Below are 15092 nucleotides of genomic sequence, written 5' to 3'. Positions count from 1 at the left end.
CCTCAGTCCATTTCTCTCGCAGTGTGAAGAGATGGTTAAAGCGTTCCAAGGTGTCCTCAGGGAGATCTTGCACCCTAAGCAGGCAGATGGTCTCGGGGCGAGCGGTGCGGTCCACCAGGGCGACACTCTTGAGGGCGTACATGAACATTCATACTTGCTACAATACCGTTCAAATGTTTGGGGTCACCCAAACAATTTTTTGGAATAGCCTTCATTTCTAAGAACAAGAATAGACTGTCGAGTTTCAGATGAAAGTTCTCTTTTTCTGGCCATTTTGAGCGTTTAATTGACCCCACAAATGTGATGCTCCAGAAACTCAATATGCTCAAAGGAAGGTCAGTTTTGTAGCTTCTGTAACGAGCTAAACTGTTTTCAGGTGTGTGAACATAATTGCACAAGGGTTTTCTAATCATCAATTAGCCTTCTGAGCCAATGATCAAACACATTGTACCATTAGAACACTGGAGTGATAGTTGTTGGAAATGGGCCTCTATACACCTATGTAGATATTGCACCAAAAACCAGACATTTGCAGCTAGAATAGTCATTTACCACATTAGCAATGTATAGAGTGTATTTCTTTAAAGTTAAGACTAGTTTAAAGTTATCTTCATTGAAAAGTACAGTGCTTCTCCTTCAAAAATAAGGACATTTCAATGTGACCCCAAACTTTTGAACGGTAGTGTATATACTGTATGTACAACTACAGGAAACAGTGTGGTGAGTGGATGATGGAGGCAAACCTTCAGTTGGTCCAGTCTGGTGCTCATTCCTTCTGGGACGCTCTGCTGCCACACCTCCTGAAACTCCCCCAGGTTGAACTTGACGGCGTTGTTCAGCAACATTAGTGCCGTGGCCCGGCAAACCTTAGCCTCATCCAGCGCGTAGAACACCTCGCCTGTTTGGAGGCAAGCGGACATTAAAACTCCATGGGCACATTTCACAGGGATTGTGCTATGCACCGTTTTCAATGTAGCGTGTCCCGTAGCAGTTGAAACAGTGCTCGATCATCTCCCTGTCAGGGAAGACAAAAACATTTCCTCATCAATATTCAAAGTCTGAAGTGATGCTGACTCCAACCTGGGCTCTAGCGGGCCAAGCTCATCCAGACTGGTTTGAAGAGGAACCTTGTGGAAAGACCACGATTCAGAGTCCACCAGCTGGGTCACATGACCCACTAACTTCATCTCGTAGTCTGAGTCGAGCACACGCCAGAAGCCTGGAAACAAGACATCTTCTGTTTGGTTATTGGCACACCTGAACAACCGCACTTGCCTTTGCAGAAATACTAGTGCTCAGTTTTATTGTATTGCACAAGGAACACAGAAATGGCTTCTCAACAAGAAAACATTAGGTATAAAAATGTACCGTTAATCTGACAGGCGTGGAGGGTTTTCAAGTGGTGCTTTATTTCCTCTTCACTGGCCTGGATTGTCTCCAGCAGGTCGTCCATGGTGTACTGCAACACACGAATAACACGTCACACACAGTGTCTCTCACAGGACTGAGGTCTAGCTGTATGTGATCACCATCTAATTAGCATAGTCATGCTGCCTTCCGCCCAATTGTAGCTGAGATAGGCTCCAACACCCCCCGCGACACCGAAAAGGGATAAGCGGTAGAAATGGATGGATGGATGGATGCTGCATGTGAGTAAAAACTTGTCATTTCTTTCTGTGAAAAATTACAATCTGTATATACAGTCATGGTCAAAAGTTTACATACACTTGTACAGAACATAACGTCATGGCTGTCCTAAATTTGCAATAATTTCTACAACTCTTATTTTTTTGTGATAGAGTGATTGGAGCACATACTTGTTTGTCACAAAAAACATTCATGAAGTTTGGTTCTTTTATGAATTTATCATAGGTCTACTGAAAATGTGACCAAATCTGCTGGGTCAAAAGTACACATACAGCAATGTTAATATTTGGCTGACCACAGAACTTTCCTCCAGAAGGTCTTATCTTTGTCCATGGGATGTCAGATGAAACAAAAATTGAGCTGTTTGGCCACAATACCCAGCAATATGTTTAGAGGAGATAAGGTGAGGCCTTTAATCCCAGGAACACCATTCCGACCGTCGAGCATGGTGGTGGTAGTATTATGATCTGGGCCTGTTTTGCTGCCAATAGAACAGGTGCTATATTAACATTGCTGTATATATACCTTTGACCCAGCAGTTTTGGTCACATTTTCAGTAGACCCATAATAAATTCATAAAATAACCAAACTTCATGAATGTTTTTTGTGACCCACAAGTATGTGCTCCAATCACTCTATCACAAAAAAATAAGAGTTGTAGAAATTATTGGAAACTCAAGACAGCCATGACATTATGTTCTTTACAAGTGTATGTAAACTTTTGACCACGACTGTACTTGCTGCTATACTTCTCTGGCAGACCAGGGGCCTAATGTAACAAGCTTGCTTTTGGACAAAAACCTGGCGTACGCCCTTTTTCACAGCAAAGATGAGATGTTTCAAACTGACGCTGACGTGGAATGTTGCGCTGCCTCAAGGACAGAAAATTCACTTTTTCTCCAATGCATTTAATGCTTCATATTCATACTAACATTTGTCAGGACATATTATTTATCTTGCTGACCGTTTTGCCACCCATTGCTGTCAAAACGTGCTCCTGTGACTCCTTGGCCATGTCAGGCGGACAGCAGCAGCAAGTGGTCGCCGCACACTGGCACCGCGAAGACGTAGGAAAATGTCACGTATACGGCTGCTACCTCAAGAAACACCCCTGAGTTGTAATAATAAATTGAGTTATCAGAGTATTTCATATCTTATGTGATATCCTGGCATGTACACATTTAAAAGATTACATCATTTTGTCCGTTAGCACTGAGCGCTGTGCTTTCGGTGTGGAGGAGATTGATTGATTTAAACTTTTATTAGTAGATTGCACAGTTCAGTACATATTCCGTACAATTGACCACACCCGAATACGTTTTTCAACTTGTTTAAGTCAGGGTCCACGTAATCAATTCATGGCCAAACCCCCTATAGCTGGTTGCAGCGACTATATCTTGTTTAAACACGTGTCTGTTTTGGTGATGTATATCCATCTTCTTCCTCGCCTTTTTCCTGATGCCCGACCATTTCTTTTTTATTTTAGCCTGCGGTTCCTGCAGCACACAGCAATTTCAACCCGCTAGCGATCGCTCCAAACACCAGAAATAGGCACCTTCTACTGACTTGTGATTGGCCACAACGAGCAGTGCTTAAGCGCATGACTCATTTTAATATGATTTGGGTATTTGAAAGGGGGCGTAATCTGGGTGTGCCATGTCAAGCCAACTCCTGAGATCAAATCCACATTGATTGCAATGTAACAAAGAAATGTGCTTGGATTTGTGCGTGTGCACTAGGAGTGTAACGGTATTGTAGATTCCGCGGTATAGCAGTTTCAAAATCATCACAATAATGCCGTGACGTCGGACGGTAAGAAACGAAAACTTAGTGAGTGTAGTTTTTTTTCTGGCACTTTTGCATTGGCTGGTCTGAAAAAAAAAAAGAAGCAGGACCAATGGGCGGGACCGGAATGTAGGGACGTGGAACGCAGTAAAGGGTAGAAAAGGAGGAAGCATGCCGGAAAAGTGTGATTGTAGTAGATGAGTGGAATTGTTATTTATGGACATTTTCAGAACATTTCATCAAAGTCAATCCATAACATTTTGAGTTATGTTGCTAACACACAACGAAAAAATTACCTCTTAGGTGTGCGTACTAAAGGGCTACCTTCGTCTTCAGCGTTTCCAAGGCGACACAGCGGGTCACGGGGCACGGCTGCGGAGGGAAAGCCTCGGTGCGAAGTGCGGACTCTGCACACCGCGGGAAATATGAGAAGCTACTCGGTAAACCATCACCCAGAAAACATATTTGAAGCCAGCGAAGCAAAACTTCGTTTTTTGAGGTATTTACATTATCAAAATTTAACTTGTCAGATATTTGCTTGAAACAGTGTAAGTTTCCGCACATTTTTTGCACTTAAAAATACATTTTGGTAGTAATAAATATTACAACATTTTAGCATTATGTTTGTGCTCATTTACAGTATGTGTGTTTGTCCTAAACATTCCTGCCACTTCATTTTTCACACTATGGCATTTTTGAGTTCTTTATATTTTTTGGTTAATTCCCCAATAATATCGTACCGTAAGATTTTGATATTGTTACATCCCTAATGGGCACACTTGAATACATTTGAATTTTTACATGCGTACGGAGTTTTCTGGATTTGAACGTATGTCTATTTTTAGTAGAAAATCCATGCAACTGTTGTTACATGAGGCCCCAGGTCCTTTTTTTAGTGTGTTATGAAGCAAAGTAACAATGGCGTCTACTGGACGGAGTTGTAACGACAAGCTGTATTCATTGACAGTCCCATTATAATGTGTTTATGAGCCACAGCGTAACTGCTAGGGATGGGTACTGAAACGCGGTTACATAACGGCACCGGAAGCGGTAGTGCCTGGACCGAAAAAGAAGAGGCGATCGGTGTCTCATTTCGGTGGTAAATTAATGCAGTCTTAACCTGCAACAAGTGCTTAGCGAGGATATTGTTAAAGTAACGTCTTGTAAGGAATGTAGCGTCCCGACAGAAGCAGTCCTCATCATTGGCGTTGTTAGGCCTATTATAGGGGGGCTCAAGCCCCCCTAAAATGTTCTTAAGCCCCCCTAAATAATTTGGTGTTAAAAAAAGAAAAAACAATTTTTTATTTTTTTATTTTTTTTTACAAATACATGCCGACATATTCATTATAAAGTGGCCCGAATATGAGTTTAAATAAATAATCATATAACCTGTCATTATTCACTCAGTTTCCCCTCACTTCACAGTGTAAGGTAGAGAACCCCTTTAGTGCGTCGGTATCCAATCCATTCCACTTGTTCATATAGAAAATGCCCACATCACTCAAAATCCAGTCCGCATTTTCTCTGCGACCTTGCTTGCGGTCCTGCAGGTGTACGAAGCACATTAGCACACAGCACTGCAGAACAAGTACCTTGTGTCTGCAATTGTAAATAATTTAGTTTTTAAGTTTTGTGTTTCTAGTAGAATCTATATAAAGTAATATACATTAGCCTATTGTTAAAATAATGAAAACAACATCATTAAATATATTTGTTTTATTGTATTGTTACATTAATAGCTGTTGTATTATTATAGCATGGCTTGTTAAACATTTCATAGGATTTTCAGAGGGTGGAAAAACCAAGACATTTCATTTAATGTAAAATGAATAAGTTAAAGTTAAAGTTATATATATAATAAATACATAAAAAGAAAAAGAAAAAAAATGGTTAACAGCCATCATCCCGGGGAGCATTTCATTTTGTCCCGTGCATTTTTTTTTACCGTCCCCGGGACGACGGGACTACGTTAGTCTCAAGCCCTGGAAGTTACATTTTATTGTTTGCATTATTTGTTTCAGCATTGCACTTTGAAGATGGTCCCTCAGCTCTTTGACAACTTTGGCTCTTTTTCAGATCAGCAGACTAAGTCTTTCTTATTTACAGTATATATACATTTTTCTCATTTCTATTCAGACTTCCATATATATTTAATTTCCTTAACGGCTTGCCATAATATATACATATATATAAATATATTACATACAAGCCAAATTATCCCGATCCAGATATTACTTTAATTCAAGTAATTAAGTAATATTTCCAGGGCTTGAATTTACAACCATTTTAGTCACATATGTGCCCAAAATGTAATCTGTGCAACTTCAAAATATTTGGGAACAAACAATTATAGTATTGTGAGCGAAAGTTGTGGCATTAGCCTCTATGTTGTGAATTGTTAACATAGAGGCTAATGCCATGACTTTCATTGTGTTTCAGTGTATCTTGAAGGATCATGCAAGTAATAGTTTCTTGTTGATGCTGTAAACAAAATGTCACTGTGCAAACCCATGTTTGTTGTTGTACTGAACACAGATTGAAACTAAACCGACTGAAATAATAATAATAACAATGAATAATTTCTAAGTCTTTGTTAGCTGTTTGTGAAGTTTTGTGCTCGTGTTCGCTCGCATCCTGCATCTCCTGGGGGCTAAGCCCCCCCTGTCCTTAAAAGCTAGTGACGCCCCTGGTCCTCATTATGCACCGATGACAGTTAGATTGGCAATGTTGCATTCAGGAACACTCAGAATTTTTAGCATCAAACATTACAACTAAATTAAGTAGTCTTTTTGCACGTTCTCTATGTTCTGTAATGCTGCGATAATCATGACCAGTTATTTCTTATTGTTTTATGTATGACTTATGTTATAATTTAATTTACCTAATTGAAATATTTATATTACTAGTCGGTTCAACTTAAATGTCATACAATTACATAAGAATAAAAAGGTTTTAGAGATTTTTAATTAAAAAATAAAATAAAAATACCAATGCATGTTTCCCCATTTTTAAGTAGCAGTTTAGGCACCGTTTTTTTAAGTACCGATCAAGTACTAGTATCGGTTAAAATGTAATTGATACCCATCCCTAGTAAGAGGTCTGGGAGGCACATTTAGTGCATGAAATACACTGTTAATTTTCCTTCAGGTCCAACATAACGAGTGACGTGCATGTGTTGTTGTTAGATAACATGCGACATGTGACGTGCATGTTACCGTGTTCTCTGTGTTCTCCTGCTGTCCTGCAATTGCAGGTCCTTCATAAGGGTTCTCCATTAAAACTCTCAACAGTTTCTTCAGCCTCGGACGATGTCTACGCACTTCCCAGTAGCTGCTGCAAAAGCCCCATATCTGGAAACAGAGGAAAGAACACAATGCACTGTGATTTTGTTGTTATTGTGCACACTCAAAAAAGATGGAAATATTAATTAAAAACTATTGAAAATATTTTTAAGAATCCAAAAAAATATTTGAGGTGGCGACTTGTCCAGGGTGTACCCCGCCTTCCGCCCGTGTGCAGCTGGGATAGGCTCCAGCACCCCCGCGACCCCGTAAGGGACAAGTGGTAGAAAATGGATGGATGGATATTGTAAATTTAAAGTCATTTATTTAAGGTAATTCATACAACTTTATTTTGTACAGACATATTTTTAAATTATGTGAAGTGTTTAGTTAAATTAAACTGTTTAAAGAATAAAAACACAATTGAGTACACAATACAGTGACAATGTTATGAACATTTTGTTTTGTCTTAAGTAGCGGCATGCATGGAAACAAACATATAAATAAAAGTTTAGTGCGCATTGAGAAATGCGAAATAAATCTCAGAAAGCTAACTAAAGTTGTATTAAATAGTAGGGCTGCAGCCATCCATTATTACAGTAATCAAATACTCTATTAGTTTGTCGTATTAATCGAGTAATCCGAAAATGTATACCTTATAGCCTTAATGTGTAAAATAGTTTTCTGCTTGCCATAACTTTCATTTTGTTTCCAATAAATGCACATCAACATTGAAATTACACTTTCAATATGTGTGCATTAATAAAAATAAAACACGGATAAAAATCTCTGCTTTTGGCCGCCACACAGATAAATGCACCCACACACCTATCTCATGTGCGCTCTAGCACTAAAACTATGGATTATTTTACAAACCCTGTTTCCATATGAGTTGGGAAATTGTGTTAGATGTAAATATTAATGGAATACAATGATTTGCAAATCATTTTCAACCCGTATTCAGTTGAATATGCTACAAAGACAACATATTTGATGTTCAAACTGATAAACATTTTTTTTTTGTGCAAATAATCATTAACTTTAGAATTTGATGCCAGCAACACGTGACAAAGAAGTTGGGAAAGGTGGCAATAAATACTGATAAAGTTGAGGAATGCTCATCAAACACTTATTTGGAACATCCCACAGGTGAACAGGCAAATTGGGAACAGGTGGGTGCCATGATTGGGTATAAAAGTAGATTCCATGAAATGCTCAGTCATTCACAAACAAGGATGGGGCGATGGTCACCACTTTGTCAACAAATCCATCCATCCATCCATCTTCAACCGCTTATCCGGAATCGGGTCGCGGGGACAGCAGCTCCAGCAAAGACCCCCAGACTTCCCTCTCCAGAGCAACATTAGCGACTTCCTCCTGGGGAATTCCGAAGCGTTCCCAGGCCAGAGAGGAGATGTAATCCCCCCATCTGGTCCTTGGCCTGCCGCGGGGCCTCCTCCCAGTGGGACGTGCAACGAGGACCTCCCTAGGGAGACGCTCGTGAGGCATCCGCACGAGATGCCCGAACCACCTAAGCTGGCTCCTTTCCAAGCGAAGGAGCAGCGGCTCTACTCCGAGTCTCTCTCGGGTGACTGAGCTTCTCACCCTATCTCTAAGGGAGATGCCAGCCACCCTTCTGAGGAAACTCATTTCGGCCGCTTGTATCCGCGATCTTTGTCAACAAATGCGTGAGCAAATTGTTGAACAGTTTAAGAAAAACCTTTCTCAACCAGCTATTGCAAGGAATTTAGGGATTTCACCATCTACGGTCCGTATTATCATCAAAGGGTTCAGAGAATCTGGAGAAATCACTGCACGTAAGCAGCTAAGCCCGTGACCTTCGATCCCTCAGGCTGTACTGCATCAACAAGCGACATCAGTGTGTAAAGGATATCACCACATGGGCTCAGGAACACTTCAGAAACCCACTGTCAGTAAGTTTAGTTGGTCGCTACATCTGTAAGTGCAAGTTAAAACTCTCCTATGCAAGGCGAAAACCGTTTATCAACAACACCCAGAAACGCCCTCAGCTTCGCTGGGCCTGAGCTCATCTAAGATGGACTGATACAAAGTGGAAAAGTGTTCTGTGGTCTGACGAGTCCACATTTCAAATTGTTTTTGGGGCGGCGTGGCGAAGTTGGTAGAGTGGCCGTGCCAGCAATCGGAGGGTTGCTGGTTACTGGGGTTCAATCCCCACCTTCTACCATCCTAGTCACGTCCGTTGTGTCCTTGGGCAAGACACTTCACCCTTGCTCCTGATGGCTGCTGGTTAGCGCCTTGCATGGCAGCTCCCGCCATCAGTGTGTGAATGTGTGTGTGAATGGGTAAATGTGGAAATACTGTCAAAGCGCTTTGAGTACCTTGAAGGTAGAAAAGCGCTATACAAGTATAACCCATTTATTTATTATATAAAGTATAACCGATTTTTTTAATTTATTATTAATTTTTTTTTAATGAAAACAATACACAACAATACCATAATAATGCAATACAATTTCAAAACCAAACCCAATTTTGGAGTTCTGAACTTGTGATTTCTTGCAGTGTTAATTAAGTGGTAATATGTCACATTTGTCCCAATTGACTTTATACCCTGATAAACAGCCATATTTAGTGATGACATTATTGATATAGTGAAGAGAGGAGTTAACATGTGACAGGTAGAGAATTATGTCGTCACAATACATCGATAGCTTATTATACTGAGAGACAATTTTTATAACATGAATATTATTTTCACTTCTTATTTTTGCAGCATAGGGTTCAATAACCAAATTAAATAATAATCCAGATGCAGGACATCCCTGTTTTACTCCTCTTTTTAACAAAAAAGGTTCTGAAATATGATTATTGGTTTTGACTGATGCCATGGGCCTTGTATAAAGCATCTTAATCCATTGTATAAAATTATCTCCAAATCCAAATTTACGTAATGTGCAAAACATAAATGACCAGTTTATGCGGTGGAATGCCTTCTCCGCATCAACAGTATATACTGCTGTGGGATAAGGGAGACTTCTAGCATAGTAAATAACATTAAACAATTTCCTTGTATTGTCTGAAGATTGTCAAACTTCCATGAAGCCAGTTTGGTCAGTATGAATTAATTTTCCTATTACATTTGATAATCGTGTGGCTAAGATTTTTGCCAAGATTCAAAAGGATTCTCTATTCATTCAATACATAGAATTTCAGCAGGATCTACCCCAGTCGGCTGACATGAAAGCAGAGTAGTAGATTTTTGTAAAAAGCTTTTATAATTGTAAAGGACAATATTTTATCAACAGATTGCAATAATGTAAATTTGTTTAAACTATTAAATGAACCAAAAATATGACTTATTTTATCTTTGTGAAAATATTGGACACAGTGTGTTGTCAAGCTTATGAGATGCGATGCAAGTGTAAGCCACTGTGACACTATTGTTCTTTTTTAAAACATTTTTATAAATGTCTAATGATAATGTCAATGAGGGATTTGTAATCACTGCTATGTTGAAATTGTAACTAATATTGATACTGTTGTTGATAATATTCATTTTTGTTTCACTACTTTTGGTTTGTTCTGTGTCGTGTTTGTGTCTCCTCTCAATTAATAATAATACCTGGGATTTATATAGCGCTTTTCTAAGTACCCAAAGTCGCTCATCAGTGTGTGAATGTGTGTGTGAATGGGTAAATGTGGAAATACTGTCAAAGCGCTTTGAGTACCTTGAAGGTAGAAAAGCGCTATACAAGTACAACCCATTTATCATTATTATTTACATGTTAAAAACCCATCATTCATTCACACCTGGTGGTGGTAAGCTACTTTCGTAGCCACAGCTGCCCTGGGGTAGACTGACGGAAGCGTGGCTGCCAATTTGCGCCTACGGCCCCTCCGACCACCACCTATCATTCATTCAACATTCATTCACCGGTGTGAGCGGCACCGGTGAATGCTCTGTTTATTGCAGTTCTGAGTGTTGCTGGGTCGGGTTTGGTTTTCGAATTGGATTGCATTGTTATGGTATTGCTGTTTATTGTTTTGTTGTATTGATTAATTAAAAAAAATAAAAATAATAATAATTTAAACATTTTTTAAAAAAAATAGATTTTTTAAAAATGAGAATCGATTCTGAATCGCACAACGTGAGAATTGCGATTCGAATTCGAATACATTTTTTCCCACACCCCTATAGGTTGGTATACTCTTAACTCCCTGACAACTTCAAGAGCAGTGCTAGCTACCAAATTGATAGCCTGGGCTTTTAGCTTTGTAGTCAGCACACTCGCCTCATGTGGACGACCCAGGGTTGAGCCCCGGGCGGAACAGAAAAGCAGTGACTGAACCACGTAGGTTATGTGTATTCACCACCAAACTGATCACGACACTCACACACTACCGCTCTTATGTGCGCTCTATTGCAAGGACTGTGTGGAAACTAAGTCTGCATATTTGAAGTTGCGGGCACTACGTGGTCACCATTTTTTTAAACAAACCATTATTAAACGATTAATCGAAGCAACATAATATAGATCAAAGATTTTTGCTAATCGATTAATCGTTGCAGCCCAGTCAAATATACTTGTTTGTATGCTTATAAGTTAGGTCGGGGGTCAGCAACCCGCGGCTCTAGAGCCGCATTGGCTCTTTAGCGCCGCCCTAGTGGCTCCCTGGACCTCTTTCAGAGATGTGTTAAAAAGATGAAAAAAAAAAAAGTTTTGTTTTAATATATTTTCTGTAGGAGAACAAACATGACACAAACCTTCCTAATTGTTAGAAATCTCACTGTTTATATTAAACATGCTTCATTGATGAGAGTATTTGGCAAGCACCGTTTTGTCCTACTAATTTCAGCGATCCTTGAACTCATCGTAGTTTGTCTACATGTACAACTTTCTCCAATGCTGCCACAGAATGCCACTCCTTCTTTGTCTCATTTTGTCCACCAAACATTTTGTGCTGTGCTTGAATGCACAAAGGTGAGCTTTGTTGATTTTATTGATTTGCTGGAGTGCTTATCGAGCATATTTAGTCAATACATGACTGCAAGCTAATCGATGCTAACATGCTATTATTTAGCCTTGCTGTATGTACATATTGCATCATCATTCCCGTTTGTATGTATATTCGAGCTCATTTAATTTCCTTTACTTATGTCCTCTGCGTATTTAATTTATATTTGCATGTCTCATGACACATTATCAGGTTGTAATATTTGCTGCATTTCTCATAGTTGTTTGTGTGCCATGTTGTTCCAGACCACAGCAAACGTTACCCAGCCTGCAAAGATTGTAATAAATCCATTAGAAGAAGACAGCCTGCCGTTTCCTTAAACTTGGACACACACATCTATACCTTTGGCTATTCTGAGCCAGTCATTTCCAGAAGTTATCTCATCCTGTGAGAAGCCTCCATTTTACTAATGATTTCCAATGTTGTAAGAATGTGTAGAATAAAAATTAAAATACAACATTTCTGTCAACGAAGATTTGTGTCAGCCTCTGGTTGTAGGCTAATATAGACACGTGTTGCCTTCATTATAACACTGATATACAGTCGTGGTCAAAAGTTTACATACACTTGTAAATAACATAATGTCATGGCTGTCTTGAGTTTCCAATACTTTCTAAAACTCTAATTTTTAACTCAACCACAGAACTTTCCTCCAGAAGGTCTTATCTTTGTCCATGTGATGTCAGATGAAACAAAAACTGAGCTGTTTGGCCATCGTTACCCAGCAATATGTTTGGAGGAGAAAAGATGAGGACTTTAATCTCAGGAACACCAATCCTACCGTCAAGCATGGTGGTGATTGTATTATGCTCTGGGCCTGTTTTGCTGCCAATGGAACTGGTGCTTTACAGAGAGTAAATGGGACAATGAAAAAGGAGGATTACCTCCAAATTCTTCAGGACAACCTAAAATCATCAGCCCAGAGGTTTGTTCTTGCGCGCAGTTGGGTGTTCCAACAGGACAATGACCCCAAACACACGTCAAAAGTGGTAAAGGAATGGCTAAATCAGGCTACAATTAAGGTTTTAGAATGGCCTTCCCAAAGTCCTGACTTAAACGTGTGGACAATGCTGAAGAAACAAGTCCATGTCAGAAAACCAACACATTTAGCTGAACTGCACCGATTTTGTCAAGAGGAGTGGTCAAAAATTCAACCAGAAGCTTGTGGATGGCTACCAAAAGCGCCTTATTGCAGTGAAACTTGCCAAGGGACATGCAACCAAATATTAGCATTACTGTATGTATACTTTTGACCCAGCAGATCTGGTCACATTTTCAGTAGACCCATAATAAAGTCATAAAAGAACCAAACTTCATGAATGTTTTTTTGTGACAAACATTATGTTCTTTACAAGTATATGTAAACTTCTGACCACGACTGTAAGGCTTTTAATTTTTTGCGGCTTCAGACAGATAATTTTTTTGTATTTGTATTTCAACATTTTGGGTTGCCGACCCCTGAGTTAGGTGGACCTGCAAGTGAGCGCATATTCCCCCTCCTGTGACAGAGTACAATGTATATTAGGTCGCAGGGAAAGTGTCCACCTTCAATAGGGGTGTGGGAAAAAATCGATTCGAATTCGAATCGCGATTCTCACGTTGTGCGATTCAGAATCGATTCTCATTTTTTAAAAATCGATTTTTTATTTATTTATTTAAAAAAAATATATATATATTTTTTAAATTAATCAATCCAACAAAACAATACACAGCAATACCATATCAATGCAGTCCAATTCCAAAACCAAACCCGACCCAGCAACACTCAGAACTGCAATAAACAGAGCAACCCACATATGCGGTCCTCTCCAAGGTTTTAACATAGTCATTCACATTGACGTCCCACTGGGGTGACTTTTCCTTGCCCGTATGTGGGCTCTGTACCGAGGATGTCGTTGTGTCTTGTACAGCCCTTTGAGACACTTGTGATTTAGGCCTATATAAATAAACATTGATTGATTGATTGATTGAATTGAGAGGACACACAAACACGACACAGAACAAACCAAAAGTAGTGAAACAAAAATGATCATTATCAACAACTGTATCAATATTAGTTACAATTTCAACATAGCAGTGATTAAAAATCCCTCTTGGACATTATCATTAGACATTTATATATTTAAAAAAAAAAGAACAATATCATAAGCTTGACAACACACTATGTCCAATATTTTCACAAAGATAAAATTACTCATATCTTTGGTTCATTTAATAGTTAAAACAAATTTACATTATTGCAATCAGTTGATAAAACATTGTCCTTTACAGTTATAAAAGCTTTTTACAAAAATCTACTACTCTGCTTGCATGTCAGCAGACTGGGGTAGATCCTGCTGAAATCCTATGTATTGAATGAATAGAGAATAGTTTTGAATCGGGGAAAAAAATCGTTTTTGAATCGAGAATCGTGTTTAACTAAAAAAAATAAAAATCGATTTTGAATCGAATCGTGACCCCAAGAATCGATATTGAATCGAATCGTGGGACACCCAAAGATTCACAGCCTTAACCTTCAAGGTAATGCAACTTACATGAGCATCAATGACGTGTGTGCTATCCTGGCTGCTGGTTAGTTGCTCAGGTGTTTTACATCCGGGCAGAAAGAGCAGCAGGTTGGACGTGTGTGCAATCTTTAAGTCGTACGTCTTGTCTCCGCTACACAACACGCCGTGTTCGTCCTTGTCTCCTCTGATCACCAAGCTGCCACACACACACACACACACACACACACACACACACACACACACACACACACACACACACACACACACACACACACACACACACACACACACACACACACACACACACACACACACACATACAATCACAGTCAGGCGTAAATAAGTATTCTTAGACACGTTGAAGTAGAACTCTCACCTGTGTCCAGCTTCTATGTGTTGAGACAGCGTGTCGTCCAGCTCCATGAGACAGTAGTCATCGGAGGACACGCTGTCTCCAAAAGACAAACACTGGACACTTTTCTGGAGGTCTTCTTCTTTCAGCTTGGCGATCTCAAGCGTCGCTTGAACTTCCTCCAAAGTTCTCATTTTTCTGTACAACAGCCCAGAAGTCAACACATAAATGAACGATATGAGTGAAAGCAGACCCTTTGGTGGTAGTTCTAGTAAGGAAGTGAATGAGTGACGTCACCGCTCTGCCAAATTACCCGCGCTGTTTTGTCGCCGGAAAAACGCTTACTGCGCGTCACCTCAAAATAAATCCGTGTAGAAAATGATGTCGGACTCAGGTTGAATGTATTTTTTTTCAAATGTTACTCCATTCTTACAAAGTTCTTTAATAATAGAGTACATACACAACTTCATATAAACATCACACATTTAAATAAATACAACGTGTTTTTATGCAGGGTTAAGA

General features: G+C 39.4%; 1 protein-coding gene across 4 annotated transcripts in view; it reads right to left on the bottom strand.

Annotated features, from left to right (window-relative positions):
* dscc1 (DNA replication and sister chromatid cohesion 1) overlaps nucleotides 1–14915 on the bottom strand; it is a 17477-nt gene extending 2562 nt beyond the window's left edge. The window contains exons 1-8 of one of the 4 annotated variants that reach the window (XM_062063074.1): nucleotides 14595–14915; nucleotides 14246–14414; nucleotides 6648–6782; nucleotides 1369–1459; nucleotides 1081–1237; nucleotides 963–1015; nucleotides 744–898; nucleotides 1–127 (exon numbers count right to left, since the gene is read on the bottom strand). The exon at nucleotides 1–127 is cut by the window's left edge and continues 22 nt beyond it. In XM_062063074.1, the coding sequence (XP_061919058.1) occupies nucleotides 1–127; nucleotides 744–898; nucleotides 963–1015; nucleotides 1081–1237; nucleotides 1369–1459; nucleotides 6648–6782; nucleotides 14246–14414; nucleotides 14595–14764 (1057 nt within the window). In that variant the 5' untranslated portion in view covers nucleotides 14765–14915. The remainder of the gene's footprint in view (nucleotides 128–743; nucleotides 899–962; nucleotides 1016–1080; nucleotides 1238–1368; nucleotides 1460–6647; nucleotides 6783–14245; nucleotides 14415–14594) is intronic. The other 3 variants (XM_062063075.1, XM_062063076.1, XM_062063077.1) reach the window with 3 other exon arrangements.
* Nucleotides 14916–15092: the final 177 nt, after the last annotated feature.

This window comes from Entelurus aequoreus, linkage group LG11 (assembly GCF_033978785.1).
Source record: "Entelurus aequoreus isolate RoL-2023_Sb linkage group LG11, RoL_Eaeq_v1.1, whole genome shotgun sequence".
NCBI lineage: Eukaryota > Metazoa > Chordata > Actinopteri > Syngnathiformes > Syngnathidae > Entelurus > Entelurus aequoreus.
The sequence above is the reverse complement of the archived record's forward strand: the minus strand, read 5'-3'. Positions and strand labels throughout refer to the sequence as shown.